At 40.8% G+C, this 26555-nt stretch overlaps 1 protein-coding gene across 3 annotated transcripts in view; it reads left to right on the top strand.

Moving 5' to 3' along the window:
* PDGFD (platelet derived growth factor D) overlaps positions 1-26555 on the top strand; it is a 182753-nt gene that overhangs the window by 113575 nt on the left and 42623 nt on the right. For 2 of the 3 annotated variants that reach the window (XM_034758870.1, XM_034758869.1), the window contains exon 4: positions 21001-21060. The exons of the other annotated variant lie outside the window; for it this stretch is intronic. In XM_034758870.1, the coding sequence (XP_034614761.1) occupies positions 21001-21060 (60 nt within the window). The remainder of the gene's footprint in view (positions 1-21000; positions 21061-26555) is intronic. 3 annotated transcript variants of the gene reach the window in all.

The raw sequence follows: 26555 nt of genomic DNA on the forward strand, positions 1-26555 counted from the left end.
TGGGGAGGGGGTGTTCCTTCATTTATTTCCCTTATAAAATATAAATGCCATGGTCCATGCCTAACCTTATGCATACCTATGGGGAATCCTTAGGATCATCTGACTCCCATATTTTGTATAATTAAATTACTTTAAGTGTATAGTATTTGCATTGAAAATGAAGCACAAATCTTCAGCTGTCATACCTGTCTTAACTTCAATAGAGCTACTTCCAGTGAAGGATCTGATTCATTGTTATATTGAGTTCAGTAAGCATTAGGTACACACGATCAGATACAATGTGATGTAGGGAGTTAAAATGAAAAATTGTATTGCTCACATGCAAGAAATCCCCACTCACATAAGTAGTTTCATACATGCCAGGGAGACTGCTTTTGGAAATGAGCAGAATCGGGCTCTGAATTTTAAAAACATCCCATCATGAATGTATAAAGTAATAGTCAGGAAGTAGTCCATGAACAAACTCCAACAAAATTAAAAGTTGATGTTTTAAATTAAAATTCTCAATCCTGCATCTGATTTTGATTAAATGGAATAATTAGAAAATGTTAAATTCCAGCTGATAATTAAAGTAATTATTTTGGCTTGTTTGTTTTACAAGAGGCGTATATCCGTTATATATTGACATTAATACATTGTTATTGTATACCCTAACTGGCCTCTAAATTCAATGCATATTTGGGAACTTTGATTTTAAGTATTACTGGCAAAAAATGTTCCAACAAAGCTAGAAAATGTATTAAAAAAGGAAAGTCAACAGAGTAAGGAATCAAAACAAATTCCATTTTTATTTTAATTTTTGTTCTGCTCTTCTCTGTAATACCATTTTAAGAAATATGAAAATATAGGGGTTTTAAACCAGTTTTCATTTTTTGTGGCTAATATTGCAAACCGAATCTGATGTACCTCATTGTTAATGAGGAGCAACTCCACTGAAGTCTGTGGAATTATACCAGTATAAAACTGATTGGGGTGTCGCTACATCACATCTAAAGTGGTTTTTGTTTGTTTCAAATGAAACTTCTTTTATGGAAGAGTCTAATAAAATTTCATAGAAATGAGAAATTTTGAATCTTCCTGGGGAATTTGATAGAGAATTATATTCTTCCTATTAATACAAGATACACACTCCCTGTCTGATTATCTAGTAATAACACTAGTCAAAAAACAGAAAGAAAAATCACAGACATGTTCATGAAAATTAATTGCTGTTTTTTGTCAGATTTTTGATCAGCTCTGATTAGAAGACAAATGGAGTCCAAATGCTGGATTTAAACTGTTTGGCACTGTCCCATTAAGACTCAAATAAACACCAACAAATTAAGCGTATTTAGGCCATGTCTATGCTTACTGGGGATCGACGCTGCAGCGATCGATGCAGCGGGGGTCATTTAGTGGGTCTAGTGAAGACCTGCTAAATCAACCGCAGAGTGCTCTCCGGTCAACTCCGGTACTCCACCGGAATGAGCGGAGTAAGGTAAGTCGACAGGAGAGTGTCTTCTGTTGACACAGTGTGTTGTACGCATTGCAGTAGTTCTACCTAAGCTATGTTGACTCCAGCTGGATTAGGGTAACTAGGTCGGCTTATCCTGGTAGTGTAAACAAGGCCTCAGAAAACAAAATATGGTCCTGATGCTGCCACTCCTACTCAAACAAATGCCTCTCTGTCAAGTGATTAGTCGCATTGTCTTCTGTGGATCTAATCATACAAATGATGATTCCAGGATCAGGCTGCAAGATTTTTAATTAAAGTAGTAATAACTGTCATCAATAACAACTTCCTTAAAAATTTTAACATGAAAGCAAAACAATTCACTTATCTTAGTTGGCTAGCAGTGCAAATACAGATTCAGAAATTTTGAGCCCAGAAGAGACCTCACTAACTTGTCCTCCTGTATATCACAGGTGATAGAATTTCATCAAATCAAATGAAAATTGAGCCAATTTCTGTGTAGGGCTGTGTGGATATTTGTCCTCTATGCTTTAGTTTAAGTGGTTACTTTTTTTTTTACAGGACAGAGACTTCACTGATGTCTCCAAGACAAAATAGGTTGCCTGGAAACCTACATAATATGTTGCATGTGAAAATATATATGATAATAATGTGCAATTATTTTCAATGCTTTTAAAATCCAAAGAAAGAATCTCAGTAGGTTTTTTGGGGGCGGGGGGTGAGGGTGGGGCAGGTGAGTGATTTTGGTTTTGTTAATGAAATGATCTGGAATGAGATAAATCACATTACAGGGATGTGAGATATTATGTATATATATATTACACACACACTTATCACTCACTGTCCTGATCATTTTTCACTGATTAAGTTTTGATATCCCATGTATGCTAGACAGGATGGATATTTTCATAAACACTGTACAACAAAAAAACTAATACTTCATGTGATGAAACTCCTGTTTACTTGAGATGCTGGCAGATAACCAACATCTGTGTTCTTGTCCAGAGTGCATCGCCCTCGTATAAAATTGTCAACAAGGGAATCATCTTTCTAGGGACAAAGAGGGGAGAAATGAAGTTCTTTCTAATTATGTAAGACCAACTCGAAGGCTTTAAAATTCCTTCCCCATTTATATGTAAACAAAGGATTTGGGAGATTATATGTGGTCATTTTGTTTAGGAGCAATTGTAACATTAGAAAGAAGCATTAAAAAAAGTACTAAGTGTTCTATACTCATGAAAAGAAAAGAATAAATCTCACACAAGGAAAAGGTTTACAAATCTCTGTTTGCATGTTAAAAGAAACATACTGTTCATTCAGTTAACGTTTGCACTGACCTTGGCTAACTTCTACCTTTCTTGTAGAGGAAGGCGGTTTTCTCTTCATTAGTGCAGAGGCTGGGACTCTGCAGTTCTAAATTCCATTCCTCAGTTTATCTGCTTCGTAAGAGTGTTATGAAGAGAGTGAGGTTGTATGGCATACAGGAGCAAAGAGAACTTTTCAGATGTACAAAGCAGCACACTAGAAAGCACAAAAGAATTGGGCAAAGGAAGCAAAAGTGAGAGTTGTGTAACCAGGATAAGTTGGCTGGAATCATATGGGTGAGCAATGTCCAAGGTCCGGACTATGATTATGGCAGTAGGGATAGAGAGAAAATCATACATTGATAAAGTTTAAGGCCAGAAAGGATCATTACAACATTTAGTCTGACTTCCTGTACATCACAGGCCATAAAATTTCACTCAATTTATGGATTAGGGAGTGAGAAAGAAACAGCTTGGCAATGAAGGTGAACAGACCCAGCTCTAGGCCTCGGCCTACGCAGGCTACTGAGCACCTCCAGCCTGATCATCCCTGTAACAGCTCTTGTCAAGCTGTCCCTTGCCCTGTTTCAAGTGTCTGCCCCGTTAATGGCACCCCCACTTCAAGAGAGCTGCCAGTCATGAGCACTGAGTTGGTGCTCCCTCTGACCCTGGACAGTTTTGCAGTGGGGGATAGCCTAGGTGTAGCACCAACTCTTGAGCTAAAGAAGAGAGGAGAATCTGTCTGACTGTCAGTTTTCTGTAGCTCTGTCACCACAGTATCTAAGTGCTTCCCCTGTAAACTCGGTCTGCTTGACAAAATCACAAGTGAAGCACTTCAGCTCTCCTTCTTTCATCAGTATAGGAGGTACAGCTTGGGATATATATGGAGTCTTCTGTTTTCTTTTTCCTTCCCCCACATTGTTTTGGTTCTGTTGGGAAAGCTCCTCTGAGTGGAAGGTTCTTCAGCAAGGCCAGAGTGGTCATGCTCTGAATTAGTGTGACCTACTTGGGAAGCTCATTCCACAGCTAAGTCCTCTTCAGCTCAGGATGATTTGTGTCCAGCCTCGTGTGCTTTTTGAACCGCATCATTCCAGGGACATGCAGCTGTCTTGGTGGACCACAGTTGGATATGGAACCATAGATATAGCTGGACTCTGATTTGATGATGGCCTTGAACGTCAGGATTAAGGCCTCCCACAGGCAGCAGAAGTAGACTGGGAGTCAGTAGCAGTACAGGGATGATGTGCTTGGGGTGGCATGGGTCATGGAGAAGCAGCCAGCCCCATTCTGAAGAAGCTGGATCCCCTTCTCTGCTTATTTCTGCAGTCCCAGATACAGTGAATTATAGCAATATAGTCTTGTTACAACTGAAGTGTGGTCTCTCTCCAGTCCCACAAGTCTTTTAGTACCACTAGAATTCTCCCTATGATGGTTTTAAGCCAGGTTATGAGTCACAGATGACACTGAGGTTGGGGGAGGATGGAGGAATTATGTTCTCTGGTGGAAAGAGAGGGTGCTGAGAGGAGTTGAGGGGAAAGACATGAACAGGTCTGATTTTGCTGCTGTGTTGGAGAATAAACAGAAGGGTTGTAGTGAGACAGTCACAGATGTGACCACAAAGAGAGAGATCAGGAGTGGAGGGATTAATATGAGAGTCACTGGCCTAGAAATTATTCTTAAAGCAAGAAGATTAAGGCACCCATGGGTAAGAAAGAAGAGGAAGAAGAGGGAACCAAGAATGGAGGCTAGTGAGAGCAACACAGAGTGAAAGAGGAGGAAATGGGACCACCTATGGAGAGCCTAACGGAGTGGTCAGAGGCAGGAGAAAAAACATATAAGCAAAGAGACACAAAAACTCAGAGAGGAAGTTGAAGAGGAGGACTGAGAAAGATGAGGATGGAGAAAAAGCCTGTGGGCTTGGCCAAGAAAAAGATCAGTTGTCACCTTTGTATCTCAGTGAAGCTGAGTGGGCAGCACCCAAGTTGCAGAGGACAGAATAGCAGTAAGGGTTGGGAGTAGTCACTGTTGTTAAGGAGCATGGTAATGAAGGGATGGAGAGATGTGCCAAGGCAGCAGGCAGGAAGAATAAAGGGTGCAGGTTTAGGAAAGTTAGTGACATGCTTGAAAGCAGGGGGACAAGAAGCAGGTGACCAGTTCAGTGTTGTTGTTTTCCTGGCAAGAACGCTACCTGATGGGAAGCATCGGAATTAGGAGAGCTGGGTTTTTGGAGAGTATCAAAGGTGGTGAAGAGGCAGGTGGGTGGGGGTGGAGGTTATAGGTGTGGAAGTCAGTCACGGGGAGGCAGAGGGGGGAAATACAAAGCTTTTGGCAAGGTGGGAGGAAGAGCTGAAGGAGAGGACAAATAGACAACAGTTATAGACATCTGTCAGACTTCAACTGACAAAGCGATCATTTTCACCTAAAAATAAATTTGAGTCTGTGTTTTCCCAGCTGCAGAGTGGTGAAAAGTTAGCCCTTTCTCCTCATAATTCCCTGATACTTTGACTGCTTAGTTCACATTTGACTCACTTACCGTACAGTATTGTCTACCTGTTTTCCCATAACAACAATCCTAATTGTGTCAGATTCCTGTTGAAAGTCTTCTTTACTGGGTTAAAGGTAGGGAAGGCATCATATATGTTAGGAGCCTAATGGATTCACACCACTATAAGACTCCTGAACTCTGGGTAAGGAATGGCAAGAATTCAAGTGCATGATGGTACTATTTAGCCCTTACTATATACAGCACTTTGCATCATCCAAAGATTAGACAAACATTAGTTATGAGCTCAAGTACAGTACAGTAATAAATAATAGAATGTAGCAACTCTTTAAAGGAATGGGTCAATGAGATGCATTGACAGCTTTAGATTTTAAAGAACCGGGGTTCTCTGCTGGTAGCACCTAGCAGTTGTGATAGTTAACTAAGAAGTTTATTGTGTATGTGATTTAAGGTGAAAGAGGGAATTCTTGCGTTTCTAAAAGATCAAGGTAACTTATAGCCAGGAAAATAGGGGAAGTGCTAACTCACTACCAGGAATGTATATGATATACATTGGCATCTAAGAAACATGTATTTATTATTTCTTACAGTAGCTCCCCGAGGCCTTATTCAGTGAAGGCCACTTTTTTCTGGTATACAAAGAAAAAGGCCTTTCCTGCCTCAAATAATTTACAGTTGGAGCCCTGCAAATCTGCCGGTATCTGCTTTATATCCGTGGATAGCCCAGCCATGATAAGAGCCGGGTGGGCAGCAGCAGGGAACCGCGGCAGATCCCCCACTGCCCTGGGTGAGGGGCCCGAGCAGCCCCCAGGCAGCTCCACAGGTCACCACACAGCAGTGACCAGTGGCGCCGGAACGGGGGGCTTTGCCTGTCCACTTTTCACAGAGGCGGACCCCTCTCCCTTCTCCTCTTTTTCCCACCCAAGGCCCCACCCTCCATTCCCCCCGGCCAAGCCAGCATAGATCCCAGCCGGGGAGCTTTGGGGAAGCCGTGGCGGATCCTCCACCTGCCTACAATGCATAGGGGGGGCTGAGGGTAGCCCCCAGCTGTGTTCCTGCCCCCCAGGCTTCCCCCACAACCAAGGGCATCCGCATCGGCTCCCCACAGCTGCCTGCGTGGCTCTCCCCAACCCAGCTCCAGCAGGGGGTGTGCCTCGGAGCCTCGGCCTGGATGCCGTAAGTAGAGCTCTGTAAATCCGCGGATATCTGCGGATAGCCTCAGATAATTTTTGCGGATCGCAGATTGGATGCGGATACACATTTTTGTGTCCATGCAGGGCTCTTTTTACAGTCATGTTAGTTATGAGACACAACAAAGGGTACAGAACACAGATTTGTGAATACTAGAGATGCATAAATCTGGATAAATAAATAGCCATTGGAGCAGGGGGATTGGATCCTGGGGGGCGGGGGGGTGCTCTAATCGCCAAGCTATATAGCGATCTCATGCCTATGTGCGCTCTCTCTTTGGCCCAGTGACTTGACTGTCTAATTACTTGGCCACAGTTGAACAGCTGCCACAGAGACTGAGGGAGCCCTACATCAAAATACCCCATAACCCACTGGTTAGAGGTGGCAGATCCCTGTTCAAATCTATGTGTAAATTTGGGATTTAGATGCCTAAAGTGGCAGGTAGGTGCCTAAATCCTTTTATGAATCTAGCCCTATGTAGATTCTGTACAGAGAAGGGAAGGAACTCCATCTGTCTCCTTAAGGTTACTTCTGCTTGACAGATTTCTGCAGGAGATGACTGGTGAATGTAGACATATGTTGGACTCCCAAGCTCCCTTTAAAACCATATTGAAAAACTTGTGAAAAGCCTTCACAGGAGGCTAGGTTATTGATGTCTTTTAAATGAAAACAAGACCTGTGTGTCTTTCCAGTCTTGCAGAGAGCTGGGCCTCTGAGGCTCGACTTCCAGTTTTGAATTAAACCAATATTATTTATTCCACTACACGTCAATGTTACCTTATAAAGGCTGACACAGACTTCTAGAGTGTTTATCTCAGGCTTGTACTTCAATATCCATTTCATACTCAGAATTGCTTCAGAGTGGTGTGTTGTCATTCTTTGGAATCTAGAAAAACATCTCTGCACTAGGTAAAATGTGGGTATGATGGTTTGCAGAATACATTGTTTAGAGAATAAATTATCACCTTATTTGTTGTAACAGCTATAACCACTCAGAAATACTTACAGCCTTTGATTAAATAACAGTCCGTGTTTTAAGAGTCATTTTAGCTTAGTTTTTGTGGTTGGTTTGTTCTGTTATAGCATAGCTGCAGACAATCATAAAATCTCACAATTTTAAAAAGCTTTCAGGTCATCTAGTCCATCTTTCTCCAAGTGCAGGAATGGCATTTATTTATTGTACATTTATTAGTGTTTTGTCCAGTAAAGCTTTAAATATGTCAAGTAGAGATGAAGACACAAACTAATAAATCACACTATCAGAAATAATTTTTGCCTTGATAGCCTTAATTTTCCCTGTCTTAATGTCATCCCATTCCTTGCTATTATACCTCCTTCCATTATGATAAAGAACTCTCTTTTTCTCATTGGTGTTTAAATCCTTCAGATATTGTAGAGTGTCTTCGGGCCCCCAACCCCTTAGTTATCTCTTAGACAAGCAATAATGTCCATATTTAGTTTTTTAACTTTGCACATAGATCAGTCCCTCCAACCTCCTCACCATTTTTGTTGCTCTTCTCTGAACTCCCAATAGATCAGTCCCTCCCCACCCGATTCCAATGTCTTTCTAGAAGTGAGATGAGCTGAATCCAAAGATCCAAGTGAGATCGCACTGGATCTGTGTAGGGAGACACTATTGCCTCTGCTTCTGCATATTTAACTCAAAATTACACTGTCCCCTTTGACTGCCATAAAACAGTGGAAACACGTGTCTAATTTGCTTTCTACTGTCATTTTAGGGAAAGTCTACACTGCATTTGGAGGTGTGTTTGCAGGTTGGGTAAACATACCTATGCTATCTTTAATCTAGCTAGAGTGACAAAAAATAGCAACGAAAACACGACAGCACAGGCTGTAAGAGCATGTCTACGCTGCCCCACTATTAGGACTAAAGGGGTGGATTGCAGTAGAGGCACAAACTTCATGGTGCTCTTTGAAGAGGACTACATTAGTACGAACTCTGGACCTTTAAGTTTGTGCCTGCAATGTCCACATGGGGGAGTTACAGTACAGCACTTTGGTGCGCACTGCTATTAACACCCCCTTACTCTAAACTGCAGGGCAATGTAAACATGCCCTCAGCCCTAAAGCTTCCAGGTTTTTCTTTCCCTTGGAATATCTGAGACTGGGATGTATTAGCTTTCACCTTTGTGTTATTTCTGACCATCTTTTTAATCTCTCCATGCCCTCAAGTGTTCACAGCTCCTCCTAATGTAATATAATCTGAAAATTTTGTTCTCGTACTTCTTACTCCATTTTCTGGAAATAAATAAAGCTGGTCATCAAATTTATGTCTAAATGAAATCATACTCTACCTACCACTGATCCCTGAACTACTCCACTAGACACTGCCTCACAGCTGAATGCTTTGCTATTTGAGATAACCCTTTGTAAGCATTCCCTCATCTACTTTTGAATCCACATGACTGTTTGTATCCAGGCTGAATTGAATTATTTTTGAAATAAGATTTTATGAGACGCTGTTACAAATGCTCTGCTAGAACAGAGATGTATCACGTTTCCTGCTCTCCCGTCAAATCCACTAATTTTATAATTCCAACAAAAACACAGTCCAGTTTGTCTGGGCTATAGTCTCATTGTCTATGAGAAGAACTTGGACTGATTAATAATTAAAGCCTTGATCCGGTAAATGACTCTGCATAGGCACAGGAGTAGGCCCATACAAAAGTTGCCTGCAGGATCAAGGCCTAAAAATGTTGTTGTTGTTTAGAGCTGAGGAATCCATGTACATGTTGTTATTCAGCGGTATCAAATGTGGATGTGGATGGCTTTCTCTTCTCTGACCTAGGGATGTCCTTGCAAACAAGATTAATTCATCTTAATGGCTTTTGCTTGGTGAACTATTTTAAATATATAAAACAGAGCTATATGGCAAGAGGGAAACTCGTTTTCAAGGTCCCGTTATTCTGTGCTGCAGGTGCAATAGACTATGGCTGTTGTTCCCAGCTGTAGAAATGCTCATTTTTAATGAGTGCCTGTTTCCCAATATATTTCAGTGTATACAGCATTTCTTGCAATAAAAGTTTCCATATGACTGAAAAACTCGTTACAGCATTTCTCTCTTCTCACGCCCTTGACTCCATGCAAATGGCACATCACTTCCCCCAACTAGGCCCCACACCTGCAAACAAACACACACTTCACTTTGCTCTTTTGAGTAGTCTCATGTTTGCAGGAGCAGGGCCCTAGTGGAGAAGTGCGTGGGTCCTGATTGTTGGATTTACTGCATGTGGGTTCATGTTGTGGCTTGGTGTAGGTAAATTCTACAAAAGCTCTTATGTGTATGTTAGTCACTTAGACCCAGATCCACAAAGGATCCATTGATTTCAAAGAAAGTGAAGATCCTAAATACCTGTGTGGATCTGGGCCTTAGTTATTCTCTTTCCACTCTCTGCCATCATCCTGAATGACAGAGTTAATACTACTGATGAGCTAAGTGGACCCATTTAACATCTTGTCCTTCTAAAGGAGAATCTCTGATTTCTTTTTTAAGTTAAAATAAAACTAATAGTCTCAAGCCCTTTTCCTTGTGAAAATCGTCTTGAAATGTAGGGCCAGATCTTCTGCTGGTATAAATCAGAATAGCTCTGCTGTCTTCGCTGGAGCCAGGGTAATTTACACCAACTGTCTTGCCTGTTTGTCTTTTGTATGGCAACTTGAAAAGTAACATTAAAGGTCGACATCTCAGCTTGCCATCTGCTCAGTTGCTTCCAGTGGCATGAAATGAATAAAGCTTGGCCTTCCAGAGAAGGGTCTTAGAGAGCAGAGGTTCACTAGGTATTCCATGGTTTGGATGTCTTCTCCACATTCATATAACAGGCTGTCTTTCATTTCCCATTTGTGTAGGAAGTAATTGCAATGCCTGTGTGAGATTCAGATGTGGTTTGCTGTGATCCATATCTTACGTGCCATGGTGAAGGCAAATGGGTGGTCTTTAGGATCCATAATCAGGTCTTGTTTCTTGGCCCCACTGTTTTCCCACAGTGTCTGTCACTTGTCTTTTGGTGAAAGTCCTGAGATTTTGACAGCTAACCAGAAGGGGTTCCTGGACTTAAGGCAACATTTTGGGAGGAGTTGGAGATCTTTGTAGATGAGCAAGCCTGGGTTGGTTGTATGGTGGTATTCTTGTATTGTGGCTTCTTGTCTTCGGAGGGATGGTGGCATGATATGCACAAACACAGGGAGCCAGACTGTTGGTATTGACTTCAGCACTCCTGTGACAATTCTCAGAGCAGTGTTCAGTTGCATGCTGATAAGTTTCGGATCTACGTTACTTGTCCATAAGGGCCTGCAATATTCAGCTGCTGAGAAGACAAGGGCTAAGGCTATCTGCAAGGAATATCTGCACCCCACCTGATCCAGGTTATTTTCTGAATGCTTTAGGCGCTATCAGAATGTGTAGTGTAATATATGCCTTTATAGCTGAGTGCCTCCTGTCCTGTAAGGGTGCATAATGTAAATAAGGCCCTGCATAATCATTTTATGTATGTGAATACCAGTCAGCCAGCCAGCGCCTATCCACCATGTTTTAGCTTATGACATCCACTCCCTTTTCTATAAACATGTGAGTTCATAAGGAAAAATCAGCATTACTAAATCTCTGAGAAGAAAAGGCAGTCAGGTCAGGTAATGCAAGGCAGCAAAAAATAGGACACTCCATTCCCCGAATATGTAATTTATCTCCATCACAAATGTGTGAAAGTAAACTCTCTGCCTTCTCACCTTAGCAATAGCTTTCAGTGCTTGCACTGCTGGCTCAGTGCTGGTCAAGTACATTTTCCAGATGCTTTAAGAAATAGATTAAAAACATGGTAAGTTCTCATATTGCGAACTCCATGATATCCCTGGACTAGCACAAATGTAGGTTTTCTGCTTCAGCAGTGCCTGTTTACTAGAGGTTCTCAGCCTGAACAAAGAAGGGGGTGGGGAAGGTAAGTTACATTAAAACAAATCAAAGTTAAAAATGACCAGCTATAGCCTGATTGTAGTTTAAAAAAAATACTGACAGGTGCTCAGTAAAGACTCAAAACTTAGGGCCAGATAGTGAAAGGTTCCTGCCTGAAGGTACAGAGAGCCTCCTCCTAGTGTTTCCTTCCTTTAGTCTCCATGCAGGGACAACCACAGTGGCAGACCTTGCACTCACCTGAGCACAGTGACTGCTTCCCTCCAGCACAGCCATGGGAGATGGATGGAGACAGAGATGTGACCCCACCCACCCCGCCCCACAGAGGGGAGGGCATGCTACTGCCCCTTAAGAGGTGTGTAATAACAGCTGTGCTCCCGCAGTGTGCCTGGTTGCTCTGTTCGGTATGGTACCTAAGAGCCATAATGCTTCTTGGAGCTCCTCATTAGACAATAGGGTATCCCTAGTGCTGCAGAGAGCAGAGCTATCACCTCCCTGGTCCATGATGTGGTATCTGTGTATGCAGCCCAAAGTCGCCTTTGCTTTTTGTGTCACTGTATCACACTGCAAACTAGCATCAAGTTTTTCCTCTGTTATCACCCCCAGCCTTTGTTTGGCATTAGTTCTTTGAGTTTCCCCCTACCATTGAGTACAGTATCCAGTTCTGATTCTTTTTCTCCGTTTACATTTTTTTTAATTGGAATCTTGTAAACAAATTGGAAAAGAATATAGAAAAATGTTATTTCTATGTAATCTATATCAGTTATAGGAATCTTAAGTGTTACTTGTAACAATAGTAGGTAAAAAACAGAAGTGTGAAAAGTTTTAACACGAGTAATAATTTGTGGAAACACATAGAACTGGTGCTTAAAACTAAGTTGCTTTTTTTCCTTCTCTAATTATTAGGCTGTGGTCAGGTTAAAATAATCCAAATAAGCAATATTCTTCATTGTTTGCACTAAATCAGCAGCTTTTGATCCCATAAGGAAACCAAAAAGCTGGCAGAAGACGATGCTTGTATTCTGCAAAGTTGTGATTCTTGGGGGTTTGGGTTGTTGTTGTTTTTTTCTATTGTTGTTATTATCATAGAAAGTTTATATAGCATGTCCTTAAAAGGGCCACGTCTGCCAGTCAAAGCGCGAGGGTGAACAAAGTGTTTTGCTTTGCATTATCCCTCTGAACATGACACGTGCTTCTGAGGCATGTTTACTGCAAAATGAAATGGATTTCCTTGAGAGTGAACTCAAAACAAATGGAACCTTCAAAAGAAATCAATAGCTGGGATTGCTGTTGGAGCAGCTAATGTCCCTCCCCGGTATTTTTTTACATTGTATCCCAGCATTAGAGCTGAATCTGCTTAGATTCAGTTAAATCATTTTCCCCACCTTGTGTTTCACCCAAATCTCAGCTCAGCATTTCCTGAGCACGTCAGAGCACTCAACAAATCATCCTAATGAGAAAGCAGAGAATTTGGAATATTAAATATACATAGGTTATATTTGTAAGTGAATTTTACGTTTTATTTTCCATAATATGTGGAATGTGCTTAAATTTCCTAGAAACAAGGGTGCAGGAAAAATAATCTTGTTTTCTAGGAGTTTTTCCTTCTTGAATGTTTTCCCCATGCATGACCCTAATTACAGGACCACTTAGTATGGGCACACTTTGGAATCAGTCACACCAAGGGTAATACTAGCTTAACTACACATGCTGTCAGTGCTTTCTGTTAATTTGAAGGACTTCTTTGCTCACCTGGGTGCTGTCGGACTAGTAAATTGTCAATGTTTTTTTATTTTTGGGGGGAGGGGGGCAGGTTCAATTTTGCTCAGGGCAGCTTTTACCTATTACCGAGGAAGCTGCCTCCAAACACTGTCAGTCAGCATGACAGAAGTTCACCAGAGTCCTCTCAATGGCATTGGATTCTGCATTAAGAATGAGATTCCGACTCCTGGGGTCAGTGTGTTCAAGCAGGGAGAACTGGTGTTACAAAACCACCTTCTGCACCACCGTTAGTACACAGCTTTGAACTCCTGCAGCAGAACTCATGCCAGTAAGCATCTATTCAGCACCGTGCCCAGTGTAGTGCTAAAATCTGCGTCTCCATTAAAAATGACCTCAGCGTTACAGCTAAATATTTACATTTAATGCTGTTGATTTACATTTTGTTCACAATCATTTAACTTTGTGGCATGCACCCGAGTCCTTGATGTTAACAAACTGGCCCTTATAGACCCAGGGCTGAGGATGGATATATTTTATAAATTGAAAATAATTAAACCTCTAATGCACACTTTGTACATCATACCAGTGAAGATTCTTATGTCTCTCACATTGCTACATGCATCAGATGGGGAAGCTCAACAGCAGCTTAATGTTAGTTGGCATCTTGTTTTTCAAAGGCAGAGCTGTTGTCTTATATGGGATAAAATGTTATCCTGCTTTTAAGATAGTTTATTTAAATGTCAAGTGTTCTGTGTCTTGGACTTTCTTATAACATACCTATACCCCTCACCCCATTGCCGTTATTCCAATAACAGGGGAAGGAATAAGAGGATTATTGACCAATCTAGCCCAAGGGGCCAATGCCAGGTGCCCCAGAAGGAATGAACAGAACAGGTAATCATCAAGTGATCCATCCCCTGTCGCCCATTCCCAGCTTCTGGCAAACAGAGGCTAGGGACACCATCGCTGACCATCCTGGCTAATAGCCATTGAGACACACCAAATAGACACATCAAGCTGAGATTGACTTAGATCATAATTATAGCTGAAAACTTTAGTCTTCTTCTATAGAGTTTGGAATCTCAGACTTACTATTCTACTATAAAAAGTGAATATGTCAGCACTGATCAGAAGTGATTCTGGATGTCATTTCACACTCATATTAACATAGCCAGAATTGATTATAGGATTATAGCTACTGATATCTAGTGGCAGCTGGGCTTCAGGAACTCAATGAATTTCAAAACGAATATCATTTCCATTAAATTCCATAGGGTTTTAGGGTATTTTCTGTAGAAATGTATTGGGTTCATCCCTATTGAATTCTATAGGACTTTTCCACAGGGTCTCTCCTAACACTGCCAATCTTGAGGTATCAATTCTATAATGCTAACCTGCTGTTTTTCCTCTATCCATGAGGGCAATCAATGAAAGGAAGTCCTCATATCCCCTTCCTGCCTTTCAAATGTTTACTGTTTATTCTTATTGCTGCTGTTGCTAATGAGTGCAGGAATATCTGGAAATGAACCTATCAACCCTCCTTATCAATAACCTTCTTTCTACATTTATAAGACATGCAGGAGTGCTAATTCAATCAGATTGATTGGTTTGCCATGGATTATGATATTTTCTTTGGACAGATACATTATCTAATGGAAGGGAGCATCCAGTTGAAGACACCATTATACTTTTAAGGGGGTGATAAAAAGGTTTTTTTAAAAATGTACTGCTAACTTTAATTGCCTAATCCGAAGTCCAGTGATATCAGTGGGCTTTGTAATAGGCCCTAAATCTGTAATTTAACTCCTAAATTCTGGGAAACCTTCTGGAAATCAGGTAGTAGGCACATCCATTCTGTTACTTATTCATGGAGGTGATTTGCAGTTGTAGAATGGCAGGTCTGGTTTCAGCATCCAGGTTGAGGCTTGTTTGAAAATGTGAGCAAGCAGCAAACTCAATCATAGATTCACGGAGTTTGAGGCCAGAGAGACTTGTGATCATTTAGCCTGTCCTCCTGCATAACAAGTTATGGAATTTCACCCATAGATTCGTGCATCAAGTCTATAACTTGTGGTTTAACTAGAGCATATAATTGAAGAAAGGTATCCAAACTATGATTTGAAGATTGCAAGCAATGAAGAATTTACCACATCCCTTGGTAATTTGTTTCAGTGGTTAATTACCCTCACTGTTAAAATATGTACTTTATTTCCCATTTGAACTTTGCTGACTTCAGTTTACAGCCACTTTTTATGCATTTGTAAGCTAAAGAGCCTTCTAGTATCAGATGTCCCCTTGTGTAGATAATTACAGCTCGTGATCAAGTCACCGCTTAACCTTCCCCTAAGAGTCACAGAGTCATAGTGTTTAAAGCCAGAAGGGACCACCAGATCATCTAGTCTGACCTGTACATCACAGGCCACCAACACCACCCAGCCCCCACACACTGATCCCAGCAATTGAAATTAGACTGAAGTATTACAGCCCACAGAATACTAATCCTACTCTCATGCCACAGGCATGAGAATAGGAGGGACCGAGGTCAGGGCCGGCTTTAGGAAGTGCGGGGCCCGATTCAAACAGTTTCGACGGGGCCCCGGCAGGGATGACTCAAAAAAAAAAAACCACGTAAAAAAACACGTGGGGCTTGTACTCACTGGGCGGCGCTCCTAGTCTTCGGGTCCTTCACTCGCTCCGGGTCTTCGGCGGCACTGAAGGACCCGCTGCCGAAGTGTCGCCGAAGACCCAGAGCGCCACCGGGTGAGTAAAAATTAAAAAGGAGCCTCTAGCCAGGGAAGGGATTCTCGGCCACTTCTTTCTCCTCTCCCCTCCAGCGGCCCTGCCACTGGGCGCGGGGCCCTCTTAGGCGCGGGGCCCGATTCGGGGGAATTGGTGGAATTGGCCTAAAAAGCCGGCCCTGGAGGTGTACCAATGCCCAACAGTGACCTCCTTTAGTTTTACATTGCAAGGCATGATTTCCAGATGACAAACTATTCTTGTAGCTTTTCTCAGAACCTTTCCTAATTCTTCAGCATCTTTTTTATAGTGTGGCTACCAGAACAGGACAGAGTAGTGGTCTCTTCCCTACTGTATATAGAAGTAATACAGCTTCTCTGTTCCTACTCAATATCTTGTTTTATGGAAGTAGATATCCTTAGACACCCCTAGAAGAGCTATTAATAAATACTGCAGGGATTAGAAAGTGAAAACACACTATGTGATTAATTGAAATTATGGTAAGTGAGCAAATTTACAGGCAGCTTCTAATTTATGCCTGTGTCATTTCTATTCATCTTCAAAACCAAAGTTGCTGTGTGCTACAGTACCTCCTGAAAAATTATCATGAAACAGCCCAAGTGCACAAGTATGAGTATTTATCACAGTGTTTCTTTAATGGAGTTGTAGCTTTACTAATGCTTCTTGCTTGATATAACACTATTCTTTCCATTTTTTTATTATTTCACTTAAATACCTGTCACTTTATTATATGTGATGATTACAAGGTTCACTCCTCTGTAAGCATATCAGCACTGAAGCCAATTACGGGGGAGGGGGGAGAAGGGGGAAATAAAACCTAGTCTCGCCACAACTTGTGCCTGGAATATTAATGTTTACTAGGGTAACTTCTGTGATGAGAATCTGGATGCAGGAAGTTCTTCTATAATCTGATCTGTCTGTCTGTAAACAGATAATATTCCCACCTTGCATTTACTTCCTTGCCTTTATTCAATTAAATATTAACAGAATTTAAAACATTTTTCCTTATGGTTTGCTGTTTCAAGGGTTTTCCCTGTAGGGCCTCCTCTGTCCTATTCCCTACTTCCTTATGTCATAGTAAGATGTTCCAACTACTTTTATGCTCCTAAACTAGAACTGATTGGACATGCCTTTTCTAATCTCTGATGACTCAGCAAAATCATCTCTGACATCAGGATAATTCTACGCAGTCCGTTTTATGATGTGTCTAAGACATTTATCACTCTGGCGTCTGAGCACAAATAGGGATCAACTTTTTCTGCTTTTCCATGTTCCTGACTTCAGTTTTTACTTTTCTTTTCTCTCTTCCTCTACCTGGGAGGTGATGACTCTTCTGGGAGAGGGGCTTAGATATGTCAGGTTCAGGCCCTCTCAGATCTCCTGTTCCCTCCACCCCTGGGATATTTTCCCTGTACCTTGATCCTGAGAGTATCGTCCTGGGTTTTACTGGCTGTATCATATCTGTGGAATGTGGTCGTCTTGGTGGTTTGTGGATGGGTAGGCAATCTTTGACTGAGGCTGGTCAAGTCCATTCAGGGTCCTGAAGAATGGGAGTAGGAGCTTTAATTCAATCAGAAAGGTCCAAATTGTTACCTCCCTATTTTTCCAATATTAAGTGCAAATATAGTTTGGGTTTTTTTTAAACAAATGTTTGTTTATTGCTGCTTGAAAATAATGACTACAAAATAGCCAGAAGCCTAGTACTCATGTGCAAACCCTACAAAAACAAATCAGCATGAGCTCATCAGATAGTGTTTAGGTATCACATATCTCTCTCAGATGTCCATGGGATTGTTATGAATAGGGAAGGCAAAGGAGAAAAGAAACTACTTTGATGTCATTCCTTTAAATAACTGGAAGCTGGAGCCAATAGATTATAATTAACTCAAAACTGTGTTTGGGTTGAAAGCTCTTTAGAAGCCAGAAGTGGCTGCAGCTGCTTTAAAGGGTGGTAGAACAAAGCCATCTAGCAATGAATGGTTTATGTTGAGTTTTAGTAGATGAAGTATAATCACCAAAACAAAATGTGCAGTCAGTAAGATCCAAGAAGCAGGTGGTGCACCTAATAATCTCAACAGTTTGGCAACAGCTATCTCAAAAAAAAATCACTGTTTCCTTATATCTAATATAATGTAACATAAGAGAGTAGAGTCATTTCAAGCATAAGAAGATATCGTGTCTGTAGTCTCCTGTAAACAGTTGAGAATACAGATTGTCCCTGTGTTAAATTAATGCTTCAGAACTCAATGCCACTTCTCTTGGGAGTGCAGAAGGGTAATTAATGATGGGGGGAGTTGGTTGCAAAGTTCTGAAACTGGCAAATGTTATCAGGGATCTGTGGGCCTGTTGAATTGGTTCCTACCTAACATCAAAGTAAGACTGTTAACTAGAACTAGATGAACAATTTCAAAGTAATTTGGCAAACGTCCTTTTCCCTGTGTTGTTTGTGAACTGGTTATAGCATTTGCTTTTACAATAATACATAATTTGTGCAAATAAATTGTCTGTGGATTGTTTGCAAATTGTCCACTTTAAATATTCACAGTTGGATATCTACAATTTAATTTGCCACCTAAATGACGTATAGTTTGTGTTCTCTAATTGGATAACCTAAAATTTTTAACCCGAAGGTACCTAAAGAAATCATTGTGGTCTTGATTATCTCAGGTAGAGGGTGGACTGAGGGAAAGAAGCACTTCAGGAAGAGAGCAAGAGAGAGCGAAAGCTTTGAATAAGCAAGCTTATGAATTTTTGGACATTTAATATTTTTTACTGTGCTCTTTAGCAAAATGTAGAGCATTATATTTAGCTATGCGTGTGGACTCCGGATTTGAAAATAGCTAGGTTCCTTCCTGACTGTGGAAGAGAGAAAGCTATGACAGATTTATTGATAGTCTAGCAGGCTTTACGTTAAATTCTCTTGTGTCATATTCACACCACGTAATTGTGTGTGTGTGTGTGCACCTGTGTGATCTTACTTGCAATTAAAGTCAATAGAGCAATGCTGATTTAAACCAGTGGAGAATCTGGTCCTCCAGTTCCACCCTGTATTGACTACCAAATTAAAACATGTTGCAGGGCGTATTTTCAGTTGGTGTAAATTGGTATAGCTGAGGATCTGGCCCTATCGTTTAAATGCATTTATCATGAAGTTCTGTTATTAGGACTGATTTATATATTTTGCACAAGCTGAATATCAGGCTGTGTTTGTATTTCAAAAATTGTGTATAGATTCATAGATTCTAGAGATTCATAGATTCTAAGGCCAGAAGGGACCATTGTGATCATCTCGTTTGAACTCCTCTACACCACATTATACCATAGAGCTTCCCTAAAATAATTCCTAGAGCATATCTTTTAGCAAAACATCCAATTATGATTTTAAAATTGTCAGTGATGGAGAACCACCATGACACTTATTAACCATTGCAACCATTTACTTACTTTCACTGTTTCACATTCACTGTTAAAAATGTATACCTTATTTCCAGCCTCAATTTTTCAAAGTTTCAACTTTGCCATTGGATTGTGTTATACCTTTCTCTGCTAGATTGAAGAGTCCATTTTTAAATATTTGTTCCCCATGTAAATACTTAGACTGTAATCAAGTCACTCCTTAACTTTCTCTTTGTTAAGCAAAATAGATTGAGCTCCTTGAGTTTATCACTATAAGGTAGATTTTCTAATCCTTTAATCATTCTCGTGGCTCTTCTCTGAACTCTCTCCAGAGGGTTCCAATTTATCAAGGGCTAATGCATCGAAAGATTAGATTCGCTCTTTTGGTCACATTGGAAGCTCATATTCAGCTGATTATCTACCACAACCCCCAAACCTTTTTCAGTCACTGCTTCCCAGGAAAGAGTTCCTCATCATGCAAGTATGGTCTATATTCTTTGCTCCAAGAGGTATACATTTACATTTAGGCATATTAAAATGCATATTGCTTGCTTGCACATAGTTTACCAACAAATCCAGATTGCTCTGAATCAGAGACCAGGCCTCTTCAATATTTACAAGTCTCCCAATTTTTGTGCCATCTGCAAACTTTATCAGTGATGATTTTATGTTGTCTTCCATGTCATTGAAAAAAAATGTTAACTAGTGTAGGTCCACAAACTAATCACTGAGGGAACCCACTGAAACAGATATGCTCGATGACAGTTTCCCACTGTTACATTTTGAGACCTATCAGTTAGCCAGTTTTTAATCCATTTAATGTGTGCCATGTTAAGTTTACAACATTGTAGTTTTTTATCAAAATGTCATGTGGTACTAAGTCAAACCCCTTGCAGAAGTCTAAGTGTATTACAGCAACACTATTAACTTTATCAATCAAACTTGTAATTTCAAGTTAGTTTGACAGGATCTATTTTCCATAAACCCGTATTGATGTGCATTAATTGCATTACCCTTCGTTAGTTTTTATTAATCAAGTCCCGTATGAGTCACTCCATTATTTTGCTCAGGACCAATGTCAGGCTGACTGGCCTACAATTACCTAGGCCACCCTGTTCACCCTTTAAAAAATTGGCACAATTTTCTGTCCTTCAGACAACTTTCCTCCAGTCTTCTGGAACTTCTCCAGTGCCCCAAGATTTATTGAATACAGCCTTCATTTCTTGGTCTTTTAATACTTCTAGTTGGAATAAATAATTTTTTAACTGGCAGTGGACAAAACTGTCATGGAGCCAAATAATTCCTCTGTGTTATTAGATTTGTCTCAAATTGGCCTGTCCACCATTAAGTAATTGTTTCCTATTACTGTACAGACATCCAGGCTATATTCCATCTGGAACTGACGATTATTATTTTTGTTGTTGTGATAACGGCACTTCTAATATAAATGGCTTGTTCCCATAATGTTTGAAACAAGTATTATTATTTATTATTTAATATTTATATTACAATAGCACCTAAAGACCTTAACCCCATTTTGCTAGGTGCTGTACAAACATAGAATACATAACTGTCTCTGCCCTAAAGAGCTAATTCATAAAGGATGGAGAAGAAAAGCAGAGATCTCTTCTATGGAAGAGGTTTCAAAAGGGTGAAGGACACCGAACACTGAGACATTGTTTAAGGTCTGGTAGTTAACTTTAGGACATTGCCATGACTGTGATTTTTCCTATGGGTTTTTCCCCTTTAGGATGATTTCCAGCCTGCAGCATCAGAAACCAACTGGGAGTCAGTCACAAGCTCTGTCTCAGTAAGTAGCTTGTTACTATTTTGCCCATGAAAGGATTGGTAGAATGGTTTTCAGCCCAATGTAAATGCATCTGCACAGGGGAACTACTGCTTGAGCTGTAAGCAGGAGATTAAGTGAAACGTGTTCTTCAAACTCGTTCTAGACTGTCAATAATTTTTAGGGAGTGGAGGGTGGAAGGCAAGAAATGTCAGCAGCTATTTTAGTCACGTGGGATGGCCAGTGGATAAATACTTAGCACTTTCAAACTGAATCCTCCCAATAAAAAAATTCCTTTACATTTTGAGATATAAAGTTTCTTGGTCTAAACACATGAGCATATTTTGCAATAATTAGCATTAAAGGCAAGCCGGTAGGAGAACGGATTAACTTTTTTGAATTTTCATTATTGAAGATATTTTTGTAGCAGCAGCAATTAAATTAAATCTTAATTTGACACCTCATTTTGTGTAACTAAATATGACTTTTAAAAAAAGAAACCCCAATTAAAAATCTCCCAACTCCTTCACTTTATTTGATTTATGTCACAGACAAAAAATGAGCTCCTGGCAGCATTTTCAAGGAAAACTTAGGGTATGTCTACACTGCAATTAAATACCCATGGATAGGCCATGTTAGCTGACTGAGGTTTGCAGTGCTCCCGCTTTGGTGCTGTTTAATTGCAGTGTAGGCATTTTGGGCTCAGGCTGGAGCCCATGCTCTGAAACCCTCTCCAGCTGTGGATGTTTAATTGCAATGTAAACATACTCTTGGACTCTGGGACCACACCATGTGGGAGAGTAATGCCAGCATCAGACTTGGTAATGGTACAGTCCCTCTGCCATATGTTGCATTGTCCAGTCCCACACTCACAGAGTGTATTCACTTGACAACTCCTTTTATATAACAAATACAGACGCCCCCCAGGTTACGCAAACCCGAATTAAGCAAATCTTAAGCTTGGAAAATACTGGTGATGATGATGATACTGTTACAATACTTAACCTCCACAGTAAAGTGCTTTGAGATCCTTGGATTAAATCTGTTATATGAGTCCTAATTCGGAGTAATAGTATTATCGAGGGCCTGGCTCTATTAGACATACCATGGAGAGGATATTAGGGTGGTATTTGGTAAATCATGTTCTCCTTCTGTGATAACTATTTTTCCTCCTCCTAACATGTTTTGTTTTGTTTTGTTTTAAAAAGGTTTGTGCATTTTTATCTGACACAATATGTTGTTTGAAAAAAAAATGGGAAATTGTCTTTGAAAATGTAAGAGAAAAGCTCCCTCATCAGGTAGCTGTGATCCTGAGATCAAATTACACTGAAAACATTAGAGGGTCCTGTGGCACCTTTAAGACTAACAGAAGTATTGGGAGCACCTCGTGAGAACCTCACTTCTTCAGATGCCAAAAGAAGTGAGGTTCTTACCCACGAAAGCTTATGCTCCCATACTTCTGTTAGTCCTAAAGGTGCCACAGGACCCTCTGTTGCTTTTTACAGATTCAGACTAACACGGCTACCCCTCTGATACTGAAAACATTGTCACAGTGATTGCTCTCACCATAGTAAAGTGCCAAAAATGTAAAATAATAATCCACAACCCTTTTCCTATGGAAAGCCCTTCACAAGATCGTTGTTTCTATTTGTTGTATGTGCTTATATGGCCCTTATCACCATAGTATCAGAGCACTTTAGAATTATTATAATTATTTATCATCGCAGCACTCCTGAGAGATAGGGAAGTATTATCCCCATTTTACAGATGGGGACCTGAGGCTGGGAAGCCTGTGGCTGAGCCAGAAGCTGAGCCCAGGTCTCTTGGTCCAGTTCAGTGCCACAGCTACTAGACACTCATTCCTTCCCCACAGAGCACACCACAGTTAGGCAGTAAGTATCAATAACCTTATTTCATAGCTAGGGAAACTGAGGCAGCGAAGATGAGCTATTTGCCCATGACCACAGAGTCAGGTTGAGACCTCAGGAATGCCTAATTCTTCAGCATAAAGAGGTTCACAGATTCTACTGTGGGTCTTCAGTCAGCATGGTAGGGCAGAACTTTAACCTGTCAGTCACTGGCATAGTTAAACTCTGCTCCTACCAAAGAGCCTGGCAATGATTGACAGGTTTGAGTTCCACCTCCCAAACCTGCAAACACCCTAAAGACCCACTGTAAGATCTTGCAGGAAAAAAAATACATTTGGGTAAGCATATATGCATTTTCCTGTTCCCAGGCTTGAGCTCAAATCACTGAATCACACCTCATGCTTTTCCTCACGAGGCTTAGAGCAGCATCTCTGCCATCTGCCTCTAGCCTAAAGTGCTGGAGCCCATCAATAACCCCAGAATGAGATCTTTCACCCAGCAGAGCCATTATGTCCAGTCCCCAGTCTTGTGGTTCAGTATATAATGACCTGATTCAACAACAATTGAACTTCTACAAAACTGCATATCCCATTCACAATAATACAGAAAGACTTCATCATCACTAATAGAATAGTAATGAATCATAATGGAGACCAAATGAACTAATGGTCTGGTTCGGATTAGAAAAGAGCTGCCAATGTGTCTTATGAAACTCACAATATGTTGAATGTTTAAGTAACTAACAAGAAGTGCATGATGTGGTAACTCTGAGCCCCCTCACATTGCACTGTTCTTCTATGTCTTCTCTCAGTCACAGAAGCCAGATGGCACACGCTTTTCATAAATCTAATATTTAGCTCTTGGCAGGACAAAACAGAGGCAGCTTTGAAGTTACTTTTGGGTCCATCACATGATGTAGCTGCCAATAGGTTATCTGAGCTACAATAATTCCTCTTCATTGCCTATTGCTCTGAGAAAGTTGAGCTTTTTTGTGTGTGTGAACTGAGTTGAACTCCTTATAAAGTCCTGAATAGAAATTTTATAACCCAAGAAGGTGTGAATTCTCCTTGCTTTTATTGGTTTGACGTATCCTGCAAATCCACAATCTGACCTCCAAGGCTCTCACAAAATGTAAAAGACTGTATGGCTAAATGCATACAAACAGCACGAGTCTCATCTAAATCTCATACAGGTGCCTTTCTGAATAGAGCCCCTGACCTTTTTGCATAAAAAGTACTGGTTGCTCCTAGTCTATTAATTCCATTAGCAGTCCATTAATTCCATGAGAGTGTCTATATCTTTGCGGACCAGCCTCTAGAGGACAAGATCATATATACTTGAGTAGGTTTGATGTTCCTCCAGTGGAAGGCATGGAAACAGAAGGCAGTCGATTTGCAATTCTGCTACTTATGCCGCATCCTCACGTCTTTCTCCCTATCCCCCTTCCCTTTGTTCTTTGAAGGGAATTTAGGAACTGTTTTCCTCTTTTGCTATGATTACAAATCAGTCACTAGCCCCACTGATTTCTCTCTATAGTGGGTTCCTAGTGATATTTTAGTGTGTTTCTATTTTTACCAAAAATGATTATGTAAGCATTGTACACGACGACTGTGATTAGAACACTGAATTTCATATAGCATTGTTTTATGTAGCAGCACTTTATTCAGCTTCCTGATGTGAGATATTTATTCTCATGGGGGTCCGACTCCCATCTCTTCGACAAAGTCTTTATTCTAAGGCACTTAGAAGTCAATAGAGGTTCTTTGCTGCGTGTCTTCCTTTTAATGAGTCATGAATTTTTAAAGCCATCTGCATTGTGCCTCATTTAACACTGGATTGTAGAAGGGTTATGAAAGTGGGCCCACTGAAACTTATTTGTGATGGGTTCTGTGTTGAAGGCTTAATAATTTCCAGGCCAATACTGTTAAAAAAGGTCCTTTATTTCATATTATCACAACCCCATTTCATATGTAACACAACCCCATTCTCAACTCCCTGTGTAGTTGTGATAATTAGCAAACTGCAGTGCTCCTTCCATGTCAGCACTGTATTATGATATTTTCGTTTTTTTCTTTCTGGTGTCAGATAATTTGGAAGGTTCATATTTGTAGCAAATTATACGCAGTAAAATATCAAGGACTCACTCCAAAGACTATGGCAACATTTGCTGGTGAAGACAAAGGTATATTTAAGTAGACTGGATTTTCAGTAAAACTGAATAGTTTTACTCAGGTTAATAAGCCACTGATTCCAGTGGGACTACTCACCTGAGTAGTGCAACTTGCATCGATTTATAGAAGTATTTGCAGGTTCAGGCTAAAATTGACCTTCTGGTGGGGAATTCAAGTGCTATATGTCTCTGTGGGTATGTCTGTGCTGTAATCGTGGAGTGTGATTGCAGCTTGAGTAGACATACCTGAGCTAGCTTGGGTACTAGAGCAGTGAAGCCATGGCAATGCACCCTTCAGCATGGGCTGTACAAGCCCACCTGGAACCATGGGTAATTGCTTGTGTGCCTAGCCTGCACTGAAATGCGCACTACTACGGATTCACTGCTCTGGGACCTGTTCGTAGACTTTACGGTACTAATCAGAAGGGACCATTATGATCATCTAGTCTGACCTCCTGCACAACGCAGGCTACAGAATCTCACGTACCCACTCCTGTATCAAACCTGTGTCTGAGCCATCAAAGTCCTCAAATCATGGTTTAAAGACTTCAAGGTGCAGAGAATCTTCCAGCAAGTGACCTGTGCCCCATGCTGCAGACCTCTGCCAATCTGCCCTGGAGGAAAATTCCTTCCCAACCCCAAATATGGTAATCAGCTAAATCCTGAGCATGTGGGCAAGACTCACCTGCCAGACACCCAGGAAAGAATTCTCTGTAGTAACTCAGATTCCACCCCATGTAACATCCTATCACAAGCCATTGGGCATATTTATCGCTAATAGTCAAAGACCAATCTCATAATACCATCCCCTCCATAAGCTTATCAAGCTTAGTCTTGAAGCCAGATATGTCTTTTGCCCCTACTACTCCCCTTGGAAGGCTGTTCCAGAACTTCACTCCTCTGATGGTTAGAAACCTTCGTCTAATTTCAAGTCTAAACTTCCTAATGGCCAGTTTATATCCATTTGTTCTTGTGTCCACATTGGAACTGAGCTTAAATAATTCCTCTCCCTCCCTGGTATTTATTCCTCTGATATATTTGTAGAGAGCAATCATATTTCCCCTCAGCCTTATTTTGGTTAGACTAAACAAGCCAAGCTCTTTGAGTCTCCTTTCATAAGACAGGTTTTCCGTTCCTCGGATCATCCTAGTAGCCCTTCTCTGTACCTGTTCCAGTTTGAATTCATCCTTCTTAAACATGGGAGACCAGAACTGGACACAGGAATCCAGATGAGGTCTCACCAGTGCCTTGTATAACGTTACTAACACCTCCTTATCGCTACTGGAAATACCTCACCTGATACATCCCAAGACCGCATTAGCTTTTTTCACGGCCATATCACATTGGTGGCTCATAGTCATCCTGTGATCAACCAATACTCCGAGGTCCTTCTCCTCCTCTATTACTTCCAACTGATGCATCCCCAGCTTATAACAATAATTCTTGTTGTTAATCCCCAAATGCATGACCTTGCACTCTCT

This window comes from Trachemys scripta, chromosome 1, assembly GCF_013100865.1.
Source record: "Trachemys scripta elegans isolate TJP31775 chromosome 1, CAS_Tse_1.0, whole genome shotgun sequence".
Lineage (NCBI taxonomy): Eukaryota > Metazoa > Chordata > Testudines > Emydidae > Trachemys > Trachemys scripta.